The 13,153-nt window shown below is 30.7% G+C and overlaps 1 protein-coding gene across 1 annotated transcript; it reads right to left on the bottom strand.

Annotated features, from left to right (window-relative positions):
- Positions 1-458: 458 nt before the first annotated feature.
- LOC111630215 (60S ribosomal export protein NMD3-like) lies at positions 459-12,006 on the bottom strand. The gene is made up of 6 exons (XM_023374284.1): positions 11,960-12,006; positions 10,012-10,060; positions 7,495-7,704; positions 5,017-5,107; positions 797-875; positions 459-585 (listed from the first exon to the last, which is right to left on the bottom strand). The coding sequence occupies exons 1-6, from the start codon at positions 12,004-12,006 to the stop codon at positions 480-482; spliced, it is 582 nt and encodes a 193-aa protein (XP_023230052.1). The 3' UTR covers positions 459-479.
- Positions 12,007-13,153: the final 1,147 nt, after the last annotated feature.

Here is a 13,153-nt window from a genome sequence, read left to right as displayed (position 1 = left end):
TAAAATATTGCTAGTCATAAAGAAATTTCACATTTTTGGACATTAAAAATTTCATTAAAATTAGTGCTTTGCACTAAAAAATATATACATGAATAATCATTCATGATGTTGGTGACACTAAATGTTATCAATTACATATTAAACTATGTTATTCATGTAAATCAATTAGTGTGCTTATTCAAGATTATAAAAGATAATTTCATAGCTTTTAGAGGATTATACAGAAATCCATAATTTAAATGTGATTTCTGTAGAAACTATGGATATGAAAAATCCACAGTATGTGGTTTCTCTGGCTTATATAAGTATCATAAAAAGCTACTGAACTTCTAAAAGAATATTGAGATTCTAATGAGTTTCTTATTAAAAAGCTTCTATCTTAAGCTGTTGACTTTATTTAATGATTAAAGTTAACAAACAAACTATATCATCATCATCAATAATTAAAATAATAAAATTGATATTAAGATCATTAATGGTCAACTTACTTTGCATATTGGAACAATTTCAATTGAAAAAGTAAATTTGTAATTGTATACATTACTATGAACATCATGAGAAATAAGCTTCTGAGAAGTATTATTTCTGAAAATATAAAAATTTGCTTAAGAATAATTTGTACTGAAATATTCTTTAAATTTATAACACAAGATTTTAAAATTTCTTTATTACATATTTTAAAAAACAAAATCAGTTAATAACACATTAAATCAATAAAAATTTTATGCAATATATACATACACACATGCATGTATGCACATGCACACACATGAAATTAAATACATTAAAAAATCACCTGCATGGTACAGTGGCTTGTAGAAAATCTGAAAATTTTCGAGCATCATCTTTCTTTCCAAAATAAAAATCAAGACCATCTGTAATTTTTTAAAATAATTTAGATTTAAATTATAGATTATTTATTATTATTAATAATTTTCATTACTTTTATATTCTATAGTATACACAATATATTAGGACTGGCCAGATGATATTTGGCAAGGACCTATAGTGACTTGTCACCATGAAGGATATAGATTTGAATCCAACCTACATTCACATAAATTATCATTAGTAATATAAGCTGGAACATTGTTCACTATATCTCACTCACACTGGCCAATTCAATTACAAATCAAGTTGTTTGCAACATGAAATTGTGGCCAGCCATGTAGCATGTGCTGGTATTGCTTGTTAGCTAGTCAATCATAATAAAATATTTTGAATTTTTTTAATTTTAAGAGAGTTACAAATATTTTTCTTTGCATAAATATATTATACTCATGCTAATCCAGCCTCTCAATTATCTCATATACCTCAGTGTGATTGCCTAGTACTTTCATTTTTGTGAAAATGTTAGTCATGTCACACCATATTTTTCTGTTTACTTGGGCTTCATTTCTATAAACAACATTGCATGTTGGCACCACATTATTCATCCATCTGTCTCCAAAAATAATCAGTATTGAAGGATGACAGGTCACATCATTCCTTGCCTTTAGATAGGCTTATGTTGATCATAGCCTCAATTAAAATACATTTCCATACAATATTTGTAATATGAAATATAATAATAAAATTATCAATTATAATAAATTCTGGATTAAAAATAGTTTTGATTAAATATAACATAATATATACTGTATTGGCCCAAATTTAGGTGGACTCGGTATCTCTACATTTTGAAATAAATTAGGGCCAAATATAAGTTGACCTTTTATTATTAATTTTATTTAATACAAAAAAAATTAGCAGTTTGCATTAAAAAAATTTGGAAAGTAATTGAAACAATACTTCATTACTTTCATCATCTTCAGAACTTTCATTGTCATCATGATCTTCAGCCTCTTTGAACAGTACTGTACATCTCCTCTGCTCTGTACATATTGGTGGTAAATAAGGAATAAAGTTCACAGTAAATTTTAAGCAACCTTCCCATAACTTTTGAGAATTACTTGATTAACAGAGACTTGTGAGAGTAAAATAAAAAAGTTACCAAAATAATATTCCTATAGAAGTTAGCAAAACTAATTGGTTCAGTTGAATAAGATAAAAACAGTTGATTTAGTTTAGTCAACTGTTTTTGAACAAAAGACGAATTGATTATTTCCAATCATGCTAAATACTTAATTCCCATGCATAGTTTGCAGGCTGCAATATAACTGATCACAATTTGGCTAGCATTTTAGCAACACTAAATAACTAATGAGTCAAATTTTAGTGTCAGTTTAATGCTATACCACATATACCACAGACAGGTATTGAGATCAAAGAAAACTTTAATCAGACTCAAATATAAGTCAAAAGCAATTTTACCCCAATGTGCAATACATTGAACACAATTTTAGTATTCCTACTGGCAAAATGCAGAACTAAAGAAAATTAATTCAGAAACCAACAGATAGACAAATGAGTCCGATTATAAAATAAAAAAACATCATTTATTTAGTACAAAATGATACTTTGTTTATCAGAAACATTTACAGGAAAGAGCAGAAAAGACAAAGAATGCAGTAAACATTTATGCACAAACAACACAGACATAACAAAGTTTGCAAAGCAGAGATGCAAGTAACCTTCCAAATAGTCTACTGTGCACAGTGTTCAAAATGTGTACAATCAGTAATGCACCTCTGGATACAGGTAGAACCACATCTCAAATAGCATGCACCATTGCAGGGTTTACAGAATGGGTGTTGAAAGATGCATTCTTTTAAACTTGTTATAGTGGAAGATTCTGTAGCATACACTTGATCATTCAGTTATCCCAAAATAAAAAGTCTATTGGTGTTAAGTTGGGTAACTGCAATGGCCATTCTATACAATCACCATACCCTATAACTTTGTTGCCAAACATCAGAAATCAATTTTCTGCTGACATTTTCTTGATCTTTTCTGCTCTTTCCTCTAAGACTTTCTGCTGAACCAAATATCATTTTGTACTGAATAAACAATGCTCTTTCATTTTGTAATTGCACTTTTTTTTGCTTATTTGTGTTAGTGTCCGAGTTAATTTTCTTTAGTTCTGTATTTTGCCCTAAACACTAAAATCATGTTCAATGGATTGCATATGGTCACTTCCATATAAGTGCCAATTACTTCCATGGTGTTATGACAAGTGGTTTAAAAATTTTAGGAAGTAAACACACTTTACTTTGAATCATTATTAATTCACAAATAAATTTAACACAGTTTGAAAATGGACTTCTGAAATAACTAAAGAAAATATATCACCACGCTATAAGGATATCATTAACATAACACAAATACAGCCCGTATAGTGGATGGTAAATGGGGAAGTGAACATTCTGTGTTCAATTTCTCTCATAATGAGTTCCACTAGAATAGCAGATAAAGGGGAATCCATAGGGACCCCCTGCTTTTGTAAATAGATTTTCTGATTGAATCAGAAATAATTATGCTCAGTGATAAAGGTCAGTGCATCCCTTATATCAAGTAGCATGGGAAGATACAGATGAGATGTTTTTTACCTTCATGCAACAACTCTCAAGTATATATCCTTCCATCAACTTTACTTGGGAGAAAGAAAATGATGCAGCAATAACATTCTTAGATTTGTACATACATAGATATCCTAAAAGACCACAGTTCTCAGTTCACTAGAAATCAAATATGGCAACCACATATTATCCCAGCAGAAGCTTTCCAGCCTTCTTGATATGTTAACACCACCATTGCTGCCCTCATCAGAAGAGCCTTCTTACTATCATCATCACAAGTGCTGGTGAATATTGAATTAGACAGCATTAATTTGGTGATATGCACTGCTGGTTTTTTGCATGCTAAATTCATGCATATGATGCATGCATGCATGGTAAAAAAATCCCTATTTCCAAGTACCATGCTATGCAATAAGAGGGATATTTCTGTGGTCCAACCATCATTGCCACATCTTGGACCCCTTTCTATACATATTTGCCATATTTTTAAGCAGCATAACCTTGTCCTGACACTATCCCACTTCTAAATCTACACAAGCTCATTTGCAACAATCGGGACAAATTCTCTTCTTTTGAGAAATCAGAGTCTATGCTGTACCACTGGAGAATCTTGCAACAGAAATAAACACAAAGTACATTGGGGCCACAACAAGAATGCTTGCTAGCCATCTTGCAGAACACCAATAGGATGTTGTGAAGGGAAGGCACACCACAGAACATACAAAAAAGGCACTTGAGCAGGGTTACAAATGCCCCAATGGTCCCAAACAATTATGCTCAAGTGCTATGGTCCCAAACAATTATGCTCAAGTGCTGCAAAAATCGAAAACTCAATTTTTTATATGGGAGTCCCTTCTTACTACAACCTTAGATATATACAACACTCCTACCCTCAACCTGCCCAATGTATGGGTCACACTATATAAGTGATTAAACAACTATTCTTAGCCTCCATCATAACGTGGACCTAGATCCACATATGCGCTACCTTGCATATTATGTATCTCACTGCTTGTTCAATTTCAAACACATTTGAATATTTGTTGCTTGTTCTTAACGGTGTTATCAAAAGTTTTAATTTGAATAATATTCATTCTGTTCTTCTTCCTCAGAATATTTCTGTTCGTTCTTATTAATTTTCTGTATTCACCTGACGACGATGACTATAGGTTCATCAAAAGTACTTATGATAAAATGCACATATAACACTGAACTCAGTGATTTCTCTGTCCTACTGTTCTAATACACTATTGAAGACCTTAATTTTGTCAATTATAGACAAAGCATGACCTACACCATCTCAAATATATTGAATAGTATATCTCGAAGACACAAATAAAGGTCCCAACCCAAAATGCCTATGAAGAAAATTTAGTCTTGATCAAATTTACATATAGATCAAAATATATTTTAATCAATTAACAACATAGCTAATAATAGACATTACTCCAAAATATCAATCATTTACTAATAATAAATGCAAAGTTTTTTAATGTCTATAAAAATATATTGCTTACTTGAGTAAAATATAATAAAACATATCTAAAATGTGTCTTACCATTTGCAGGTTTAATATTTAAACTAGATGTATGTACTTTATGTTTCAAAATAAGCTGTTCCAAATAGTAGAAAGTCTTTTTGTGTTCAACCTGAAATAATTTTTATTTTTTTAAATTTTAAATATATTTTTATATTGTATAGTAAATGACTGTATAATAATAACTTGTAATGTAAATTTACATTTAATAAATATTGATCTTTTATAATATTAATATTTATATCATCAATATTTTATTTCTTGTATATGAACAGAATGGTTAAAATTATTTAAGAAGAAATATTAAAATTATGAATACAAACATATAAACTATATTTTCATCAAAAATACTTTAATCAATACCTAACAAAAAAAAACAGTTAACTTAATTCAAAGTTTTGTTGTCTTTGTCTTAATATGTTAAAACATATATGCAGTTTTCTTGTGGAAAAAATGTTATTAAAAGACAAAACAGATATGTCCTAATAATGACTATTCAATGCTATTCATTACTTAAAGACACAAACAAATTTAGAATTGAATCAAACAGAATCAAAAACATCTGGATCTTTTGGATATGGGTTTACATATTAGATCTTAAATTTCAGCTATTTCTTGTATTTATTTTAATTATTGTTTAAAGATAAGAAATAAAATGAAGAGAAACTTCAAGTATTTATATCAGTACTTATTAGAACAGAAAATAAAATATTCAGCATTTGAAAATTATTTATAATATAATACAGTGGAACCTCGGTATACGACCTTAATCCGTTCCTAGTGTTTGGACTTATAACGAATAGGACGTATACCAAACCAACCTTTTCCATAAGAAGTAATGTAAAAATGATTAATCCGTTCTCATGTAAAAAAATTGGCTGTCTTTAAACACCTCACTTTTCTTGCTAGTTTCTGCTTGATTTTTCATGAGATCATCATGTATCCTTTTAACTTTCTCGCAAATGATTTCTTCCGATACGCTGTCGCCAGCACATTGTTTTTCAGTTATCCAAAGCAAAGAAAATTTCTCGACATGATCTAATGTCTTGGATCTCTGTTTAGAAATTGATTTACCCCCTTTGCAACGTTAGCAAATTTAATAATGTCTTTATTTTTCACGATTGTCGATATCGTTCTCGGAATACGGAATGCAACAGTTAAAATCTCGAACACACATGCCACCTTCATATTTCTCAACAATCTCTTTTTTCAGTTCCGTTGTGATTCTAGTCATTTTTTTATTTTTCTGTTGCCCTTTTGCAATTCATAATTAATAAAAATAATAAAATGTTGCTTACAAAATCAGAAGAAATTTAACAAAGTTATAAACCGTAGCACCGCAAACGTCTAGTCTGGTGTAGTATACCGATAGTGCTACTTGTTCATAGATGGCGCGTATAATTGAATTAAGTCGTATACTGAACAAAAGTCGTATACCAAACTAAATTTGTTTCGTCCAAACAGGACGTATTCCGAATTGGACATATTCTAAAGCAGACGTATACCGAGGTTCCACTGTATTTAATTCCATTCTATTGTATGCATATATTTATTTATTCTAAAACTTGATGATGATCATTGAAGATGGCTGAAAATATTTTCTTAATAAATGCTGTTGGGTTTTCAAACTGGATAAATTTGACAAACTATGAAGTAAAGTCTTTATTTAATACTAAGTTTGATTTCTAAATTTTCTTTATTCTAACAAAGATTCTTTTAATATAACAAAAAAATATTTCTGTCAGATCAAAAAAAATAAAGATGATCATTTAATCTCTAGTTTTCATTTCTGAATTTAAATAATAATTAAATATATATAAAACCAGTCTTTTTGAATATCATCTATAACAGGTTAATTTATACACCAATATTAAATATTTTAAATAAATAAAATCCAACAATACATTATACTATATAGTAAAATTTCTGTAACTCAAAGCTCCAAAGGGCACGAAAAACTTCAAGTTACAGACGATTTGAGTTAGAAAACAATAGAGTAAAAAATGCTGATTCTGAATAGATTTGTACTTTTACCTCATGCATTACATAAAGAATCTTTAATAGTTTACTTTTTTTAAACAGCCCGTGTAATGCCTTTCAGCCAATTGTTCAATGTAACTAATGGAATCAAACAGTTTTCAGGTACATTACATCTTGTTGAGATAAAGTGGGAGGACCTCTCATTTTGGACTGAAGTCTGAAAATTTCATGGAAATCCAATAATTAGGATCACTTTGGATAGAATAAATATTAAAATTTGAGTCAGAAAAGTTGAAAGTTACATAAATCATTGTCCAGGGACCACAAAGCTTTGAAATGGAAATAATTTGAGTTAAGAAATTCAAGTTGGAGACATTAAATACCTACGCTATTCCATTGAGACCTACCAAGTGCTTCATTTTCGAGTTAAAGAAATAATCAGGTTACAGGTGTTTGAGTTAAATTAGTTTTACTGTAATTTAATTGAAATAAATAAATTGTTTGTACAGAGATGCTTACCTTTTGACGTACTTGCACTACAGAATTCCAGTAATCTTTTGCTTCTACTCTATGACAATCATCACACATTTGGTTATTAACAGTATATTCTACAACAAATATCTGTTGTAATATAGCACCACCCATTACTTCTTTTTGAACTGTCAACTTGACTTTAATTCGACGAGAATGTGGTTCAGTCCATACAAAACTAGCATCAACCAGATGTACCTATAATTTATAATTAATACTTATTTCTTATCATAGAAATTACAATTATCAGAATCATATTTTTAACATTAGATCAACATCAAACTTAAAAAAAATCCAAAAATTTCTTTCAGTTTTATGAGTTAAAAAACATTTATTTTGACTTTTTCATTTTTCTTATATATAATAATGTAACCTAAACATAACTAACACACTGTTGTGTTATATAATATGATTTTCAGAGGGAAGGATCTAACTTACATCAAAAGATAAACTGTATTATAACCAATGAATAAAAGTTCTTTAATTATATTAAATTTTTCTAATTAGAAAATTAAGAAATTTGTTGTTACTTCATCAGATCTACCAAATAGCTAAAACCAGATTTCAATGAGTTATGTTTTAGTTAGTGTAAATATTAGTCTGAGATTAGCCAATACTTCAGTTCTATGTTAGCCAATAAAATCTGCCTTTTAGACATTTAGCAAGTTTTGTTGATTCAGGCTTGGTTATAGTTATATTAATGAACTGTTAATCTCAAACTATTCTAATTCTTTTATAAAAATAAAACTGACATGAAATAAAATGATTAAGAAAGATCAAATTTGTCTCTCTTAAAAACAACAAAATTATGTGCCATAGATGTCATGTTTAAGTTGTGGAATGATCAAACATTTACAACTTACTGGATTATTGAAAATGTAATTAATATTCATATGTATAAAGATTTTCTAAAATTTATTTCTATAAATATTTTGCAATATGTCATCATATACCTTACTCTCAGAATTATTTTAAGTGAAAAAAGATTGATAGCATATCTGAATCCACAACACTGTCAATTGTATTATAACTGGAGAGTAGTGTAAAATCTTAATTTTAAAATTAATACAATACAATTTTGAAACTCAATGGACCAAGAAAAAATAAGCTAAACTTTGAATTATTTGGGTTTGAACTGTCCAAAGTTTCTTTTAAATCAAAGTTTTTTGTAATTCTCGAATAAAATACAGTAGAGCATCGTTTATCCGAATCAATTGGGGACTGAGGTTGTTCAGATAACTTATTTTTTGGATAACCTATTATGTACGAAAAAATATATTAACCTATCCCGTGTTGAAATTTTTCTCCGTTGCGTGTCGCTTTGCATTGAATTTTCGTCGATGTTACGCCTAACATATACTCTTTTAAATAATAATTGTGGCTATTGTATCGTTAAAAATTATTTCTTTATTTCTTACAAACAAAATAAATATATTGAAAAATATAAAAACCAAAAATATATACTTTAGAAGATGATCTAGTATCAAAAACGTTCGATTCAGCACAACACACAGTCCTCAGAAAAACACCACACAAAAGTGCCAGTGCTGTCAGCTAAAACACACACACCAACAAAAAAAATATTGGAGTAGCCCAAGATATAGCCAAAGATTGCAGTGCCACAGCACTAGCGAAAATTTAAATTTGCCGACTGGAATGCTTTCGGATAAACGACACTCTACTGTAATGATGTTATCTGATATGATTTTACCCATTCATTTACAAATGTGTTAACATTACAAGTTATTACTTAGTTAATAACTAAGTAATACTTATTACTTAGTTAATAACTAAGTAATAACTTTATAAGTATTACTTTAAGCTATTTTGAAAAAACCAGCAGTTTGTATGTACTTAATGAAAACACAACTACATTCAAAGAAAGACCTAAAAATAATATACGAAAGAAGCTTAAGTGCTTCAAAAAGTGCAAATTTTGTCTAGAGGACCAATGGCTAGTTCTATGAAGAACTTACCAACTTGAGTTTGAGATTACGAAAATTGTGTGATCTGATGAAAACAAAAGCTCTATTGAATGCTAAAGCTAGAATATGCACTTTGGAATTATTGAAACAATAGATTTTTTCAAAAAATGTCCAAAATAAATAAATGAAAAACAGATTTCTTCCATAAAAATAATAATAATTCTCTCTTCATTGGCAATGTGTATGATGTCTGAATGACTTTGAACTGATGAATAAATTGACAATGTATAATTGGGAAAACCAAATCTGAAAGTATCACTTGGGAGTGGAAACTTTCTTATAAACACATAACATGATGAAAGATTTTGAATTAAATGCTATTTTTGCGACTAACCGAACCAGATAATGACTTCAAATTTCATTGTGTGCGTATTTCAAATTATCCAAACTAAAACATGTGCAAAATTCTATTCTCTTGGCCAAGGACTAGATTTGACTTCAAATGATCTGATATCGAAATAACAAGGTTTCACTGTAATTTGAAATTTATCATTATTATTCCAGTTTCCAAGATAATTACCTTATTTAATCCTTTCAATTTTTTTNGAGTAGGGGTATTGTTCCTTTGCCTTTATTGTTCACACAGGGGGCTACAGTTTGGGGGGGTCGCCACTTCTTCACCTAATCTTACCATTGGGACTTTAACAGAGCTGTACAGCATATTGATAGGAACAAAAAAGTCAAAGAAACTGTGCTTCATGGAAATTTGTAAACAATGCCCACTACAGGGCGTCCCGGGCTACTAGTTTATTAGAACGAGAAGATGCTTACATATTTGAGGTGGTTGGAAATGGCTTATCTACAGTATTTTCTCCCGGCACTGAGGTATGGCGTATCGCTGGTCCTATGATAGTGCAATCTGATCAGTCGTAGCCCCAGAGCAGACGAGATGGGTTCGCTTGGCCACAGAAGCAATGGTAGGTGACAGAGTTGCAACAACTGGAGCGGTCCGCGAGACACAAAACAAATTTTAGCGGGCACGACTTCAGGCTTAATCCAGATGAAGACAACACAGATTAATCGCCATAGAATTTTAAGAAAACTGCATTTTGACCTTGAGATTCTAGTATTTCTTCCTTGAATCTCACCTTACAATTAGTCCTGCGTCCCATTCCTTGCTTCTTGATTGTTTTCTTCTTTGTCTCCAGGGGAAAACCGAAACCAGATCAGGTCACGAGAAAGGTTTGTTCCAAGGCGTTTATTTGACACCTGTTCGTCGATTCTGATCGGAGATTGTTGATAAACCTATAAGCCTTTCACTCATAATTTAGCCTATTATTTCTGCTATCTGTCATTTTAGAACTTTAATGATCGTACATGATGTTTTTATACCTGTCAAATCGTTCCCCTTTTCGAAAATTTAACCTAGATCAACTGCTTATCACTGCTTCTGTCAGAGTTTCATCTTCGCCGCAGACATTCCACCTGATCCGTTACGTCATTCGTTTTTTCGCCGCGTTCGTTTTGACAACTACAGTACAGTTTTTTTCCTTACTTCTCTTTGAACTTTGGTCTGACTTAACAATAGTGTTTTTGCTTTTAACATGTGGATATTAAATTATATTGGGTTGATGCAAAAGTTTGTCTTGTTTTTTTGAAAAGAATCAAAAAAAACCCATTTTACAAATAAAATTACAAAAATACTGACAGCTAGAACAGATTAATTGTATTTGCATTAATTTCTATGAGAAAAATTGCTTCGGTTAACAAATGGACTCATGGAATGGATTACGTTTGTTAACCGTGGTTCCACTGTATTAAGAATAGTTAGATATTTTATTCGTTATATCATACAATAATTAAACAAATAACATTATACTACTCATTAGTCTATTCAATGCAGTACGAATTTGGCATTAGCCTTGGCCCTCGGCATTGGAATTTTGAAGTGAAGGGGGCAATAGTACGTAACGGTTTTATTGAAGGGAGCGACGATTCGTCAGAGGTTGAGAAACACTGATTTAAATCATGGTTATATAACCAGTGACTAACTGTGAAACTATAATTTTCAAAAAATGGGATTTGGAACTTGGACTAACCAAAAATTTACTATTTATTAAAAGTCCAAATGCATTATTAAAAAACTGCAAAATTTGGTTAGTCTTTTATGGTTTTATACCCTTGCTATATTAATTATATCTACATACATATATGTGTGGTTAAAGTGTACCTAGGTATCCCCAATGGAGGCGCTTCCGACTGTTTGTGTTCCCGACGGACTCCTCCCGGAGGGGAGCCACCGGCAGGCCGCCGAGTGTCTAAAGTCAGTAATTATTGATTCACGGTAGTTCTTGAACAAAATAAAAATATAGTTAATCTAACCTAACCGAAGCGCCGCCATTGGGGGTAGTTTAACCAACAATCCTATTAATTCTTTCGAATCTTTAAAACTAGGGTAAATTTAAGTGAGTTATAACCTTTCTTTAAGGGCCATTATTATAAAAATTATAAATTTTATTATAGCTTACATATTTCCCTGTTCTGTTGTACAATCACCAGGAGAAAGATATTCCATACTGAAATTCAGATTTGTTCACAAAACTATCAAACCACCAACACACGTGTAAATTGCAAATGATGACGCAACTTCGCCACCTAGTGTCATTTGAAAGCTTTATTTTGGAGACGATTTATTTTATGAAATTATTATATATTTAGTGATATGTATATTCTAATTTATTATTGAATAAATATTATAATATAAAATATTAAATTTGTTTAAAAAACTTTTAATGAATTATTAATTATCACGTGTATTTTTTTATAACTCTCTCCGCTCTCTCTCTCTCTCGTTTATATGGAGACTCTCTCCGCTCTGTGAGCACTAAGAGGAGCTTTATATAAACCCGTGGTACTTAATCCGTGGTCTGCAGAACACGGTTGCTTCGCGAAGACACTTTAAGTGTTCCGCAAAAAAATTCAAATATACAATTAAAAGTTGTTGCAGAAGAAAAATCAATACAATGTAAAATAATTTTTGTATGGGAATGTAATCAGCAAACACCAATTACGTCATTTAGTAAACCGAGCGTACTCTTGATTTCAAAAATGTTTGCCACTCTTGCTTTAAAGCTGATAAATAAATATTAATATTATAATATACAGTATATTAATAAACTTTTGTTATCTAATTTAACTTAAGCATATTTAAACACAAATTCTTGAATTCCATTTATATTACGTAAATATCAATTAACGCGGTTTTTATTACAGTAATTAATTTGATTTAACTGCAGAGTGTACCGAAAAACGAAAATAGTATCTTTCCCGCATGCGTATTGAAATCTATTTTAAATAGCAACGTCATCGATGATTCGTGTCGTGACGACTAATGACGTCTGGCGATCTCGGCACCACTACTTCTGAATTGGTAGTCCTGTCATTGATTGATCGGGTGGTCGACTTTCTTTAATTAATATAAGAAGACCATCTATGCTTTTCTAATTTGTGGTCGGATCTTGCCGAGTGGTTTGTTCGGAAACCGGAGCAATTATGAGTTCGAAATTCAGTTCGTGAAGCGAATTGTTCGAAAAATGAGGCGTTCGAAAATCGAGGTTTGACTGTAATTGTGGCATCGTGAAAGTTTAGATAATCGTATCTTGGACTCGATTCCGGGCTCCATAGCGGCAAGCCGATGCTAAGTTCGGCCTACAATTCTTCAT

This window comes from Centruroides sculpturatus, unplaced genomic scaffold, assembly GCF_000671375.1.
Source record: "Centruroides sculpturatus isolate CEXI.00-Female unplaced genomic scaffold, Cexi_2.0 scaffold623, whole genome shotgun sequence".
Classification (NCBI taxonomy): domain Eukaryota; kingdom Metazoa; phylum Arthropoda; class Arachnida; order Scorpiones; family Buthidae; genus Centruroides; species Centruroides sculpturatus.
This window is presented reverse-complemented; position numbering and strand designations above follow the sequence as displayed.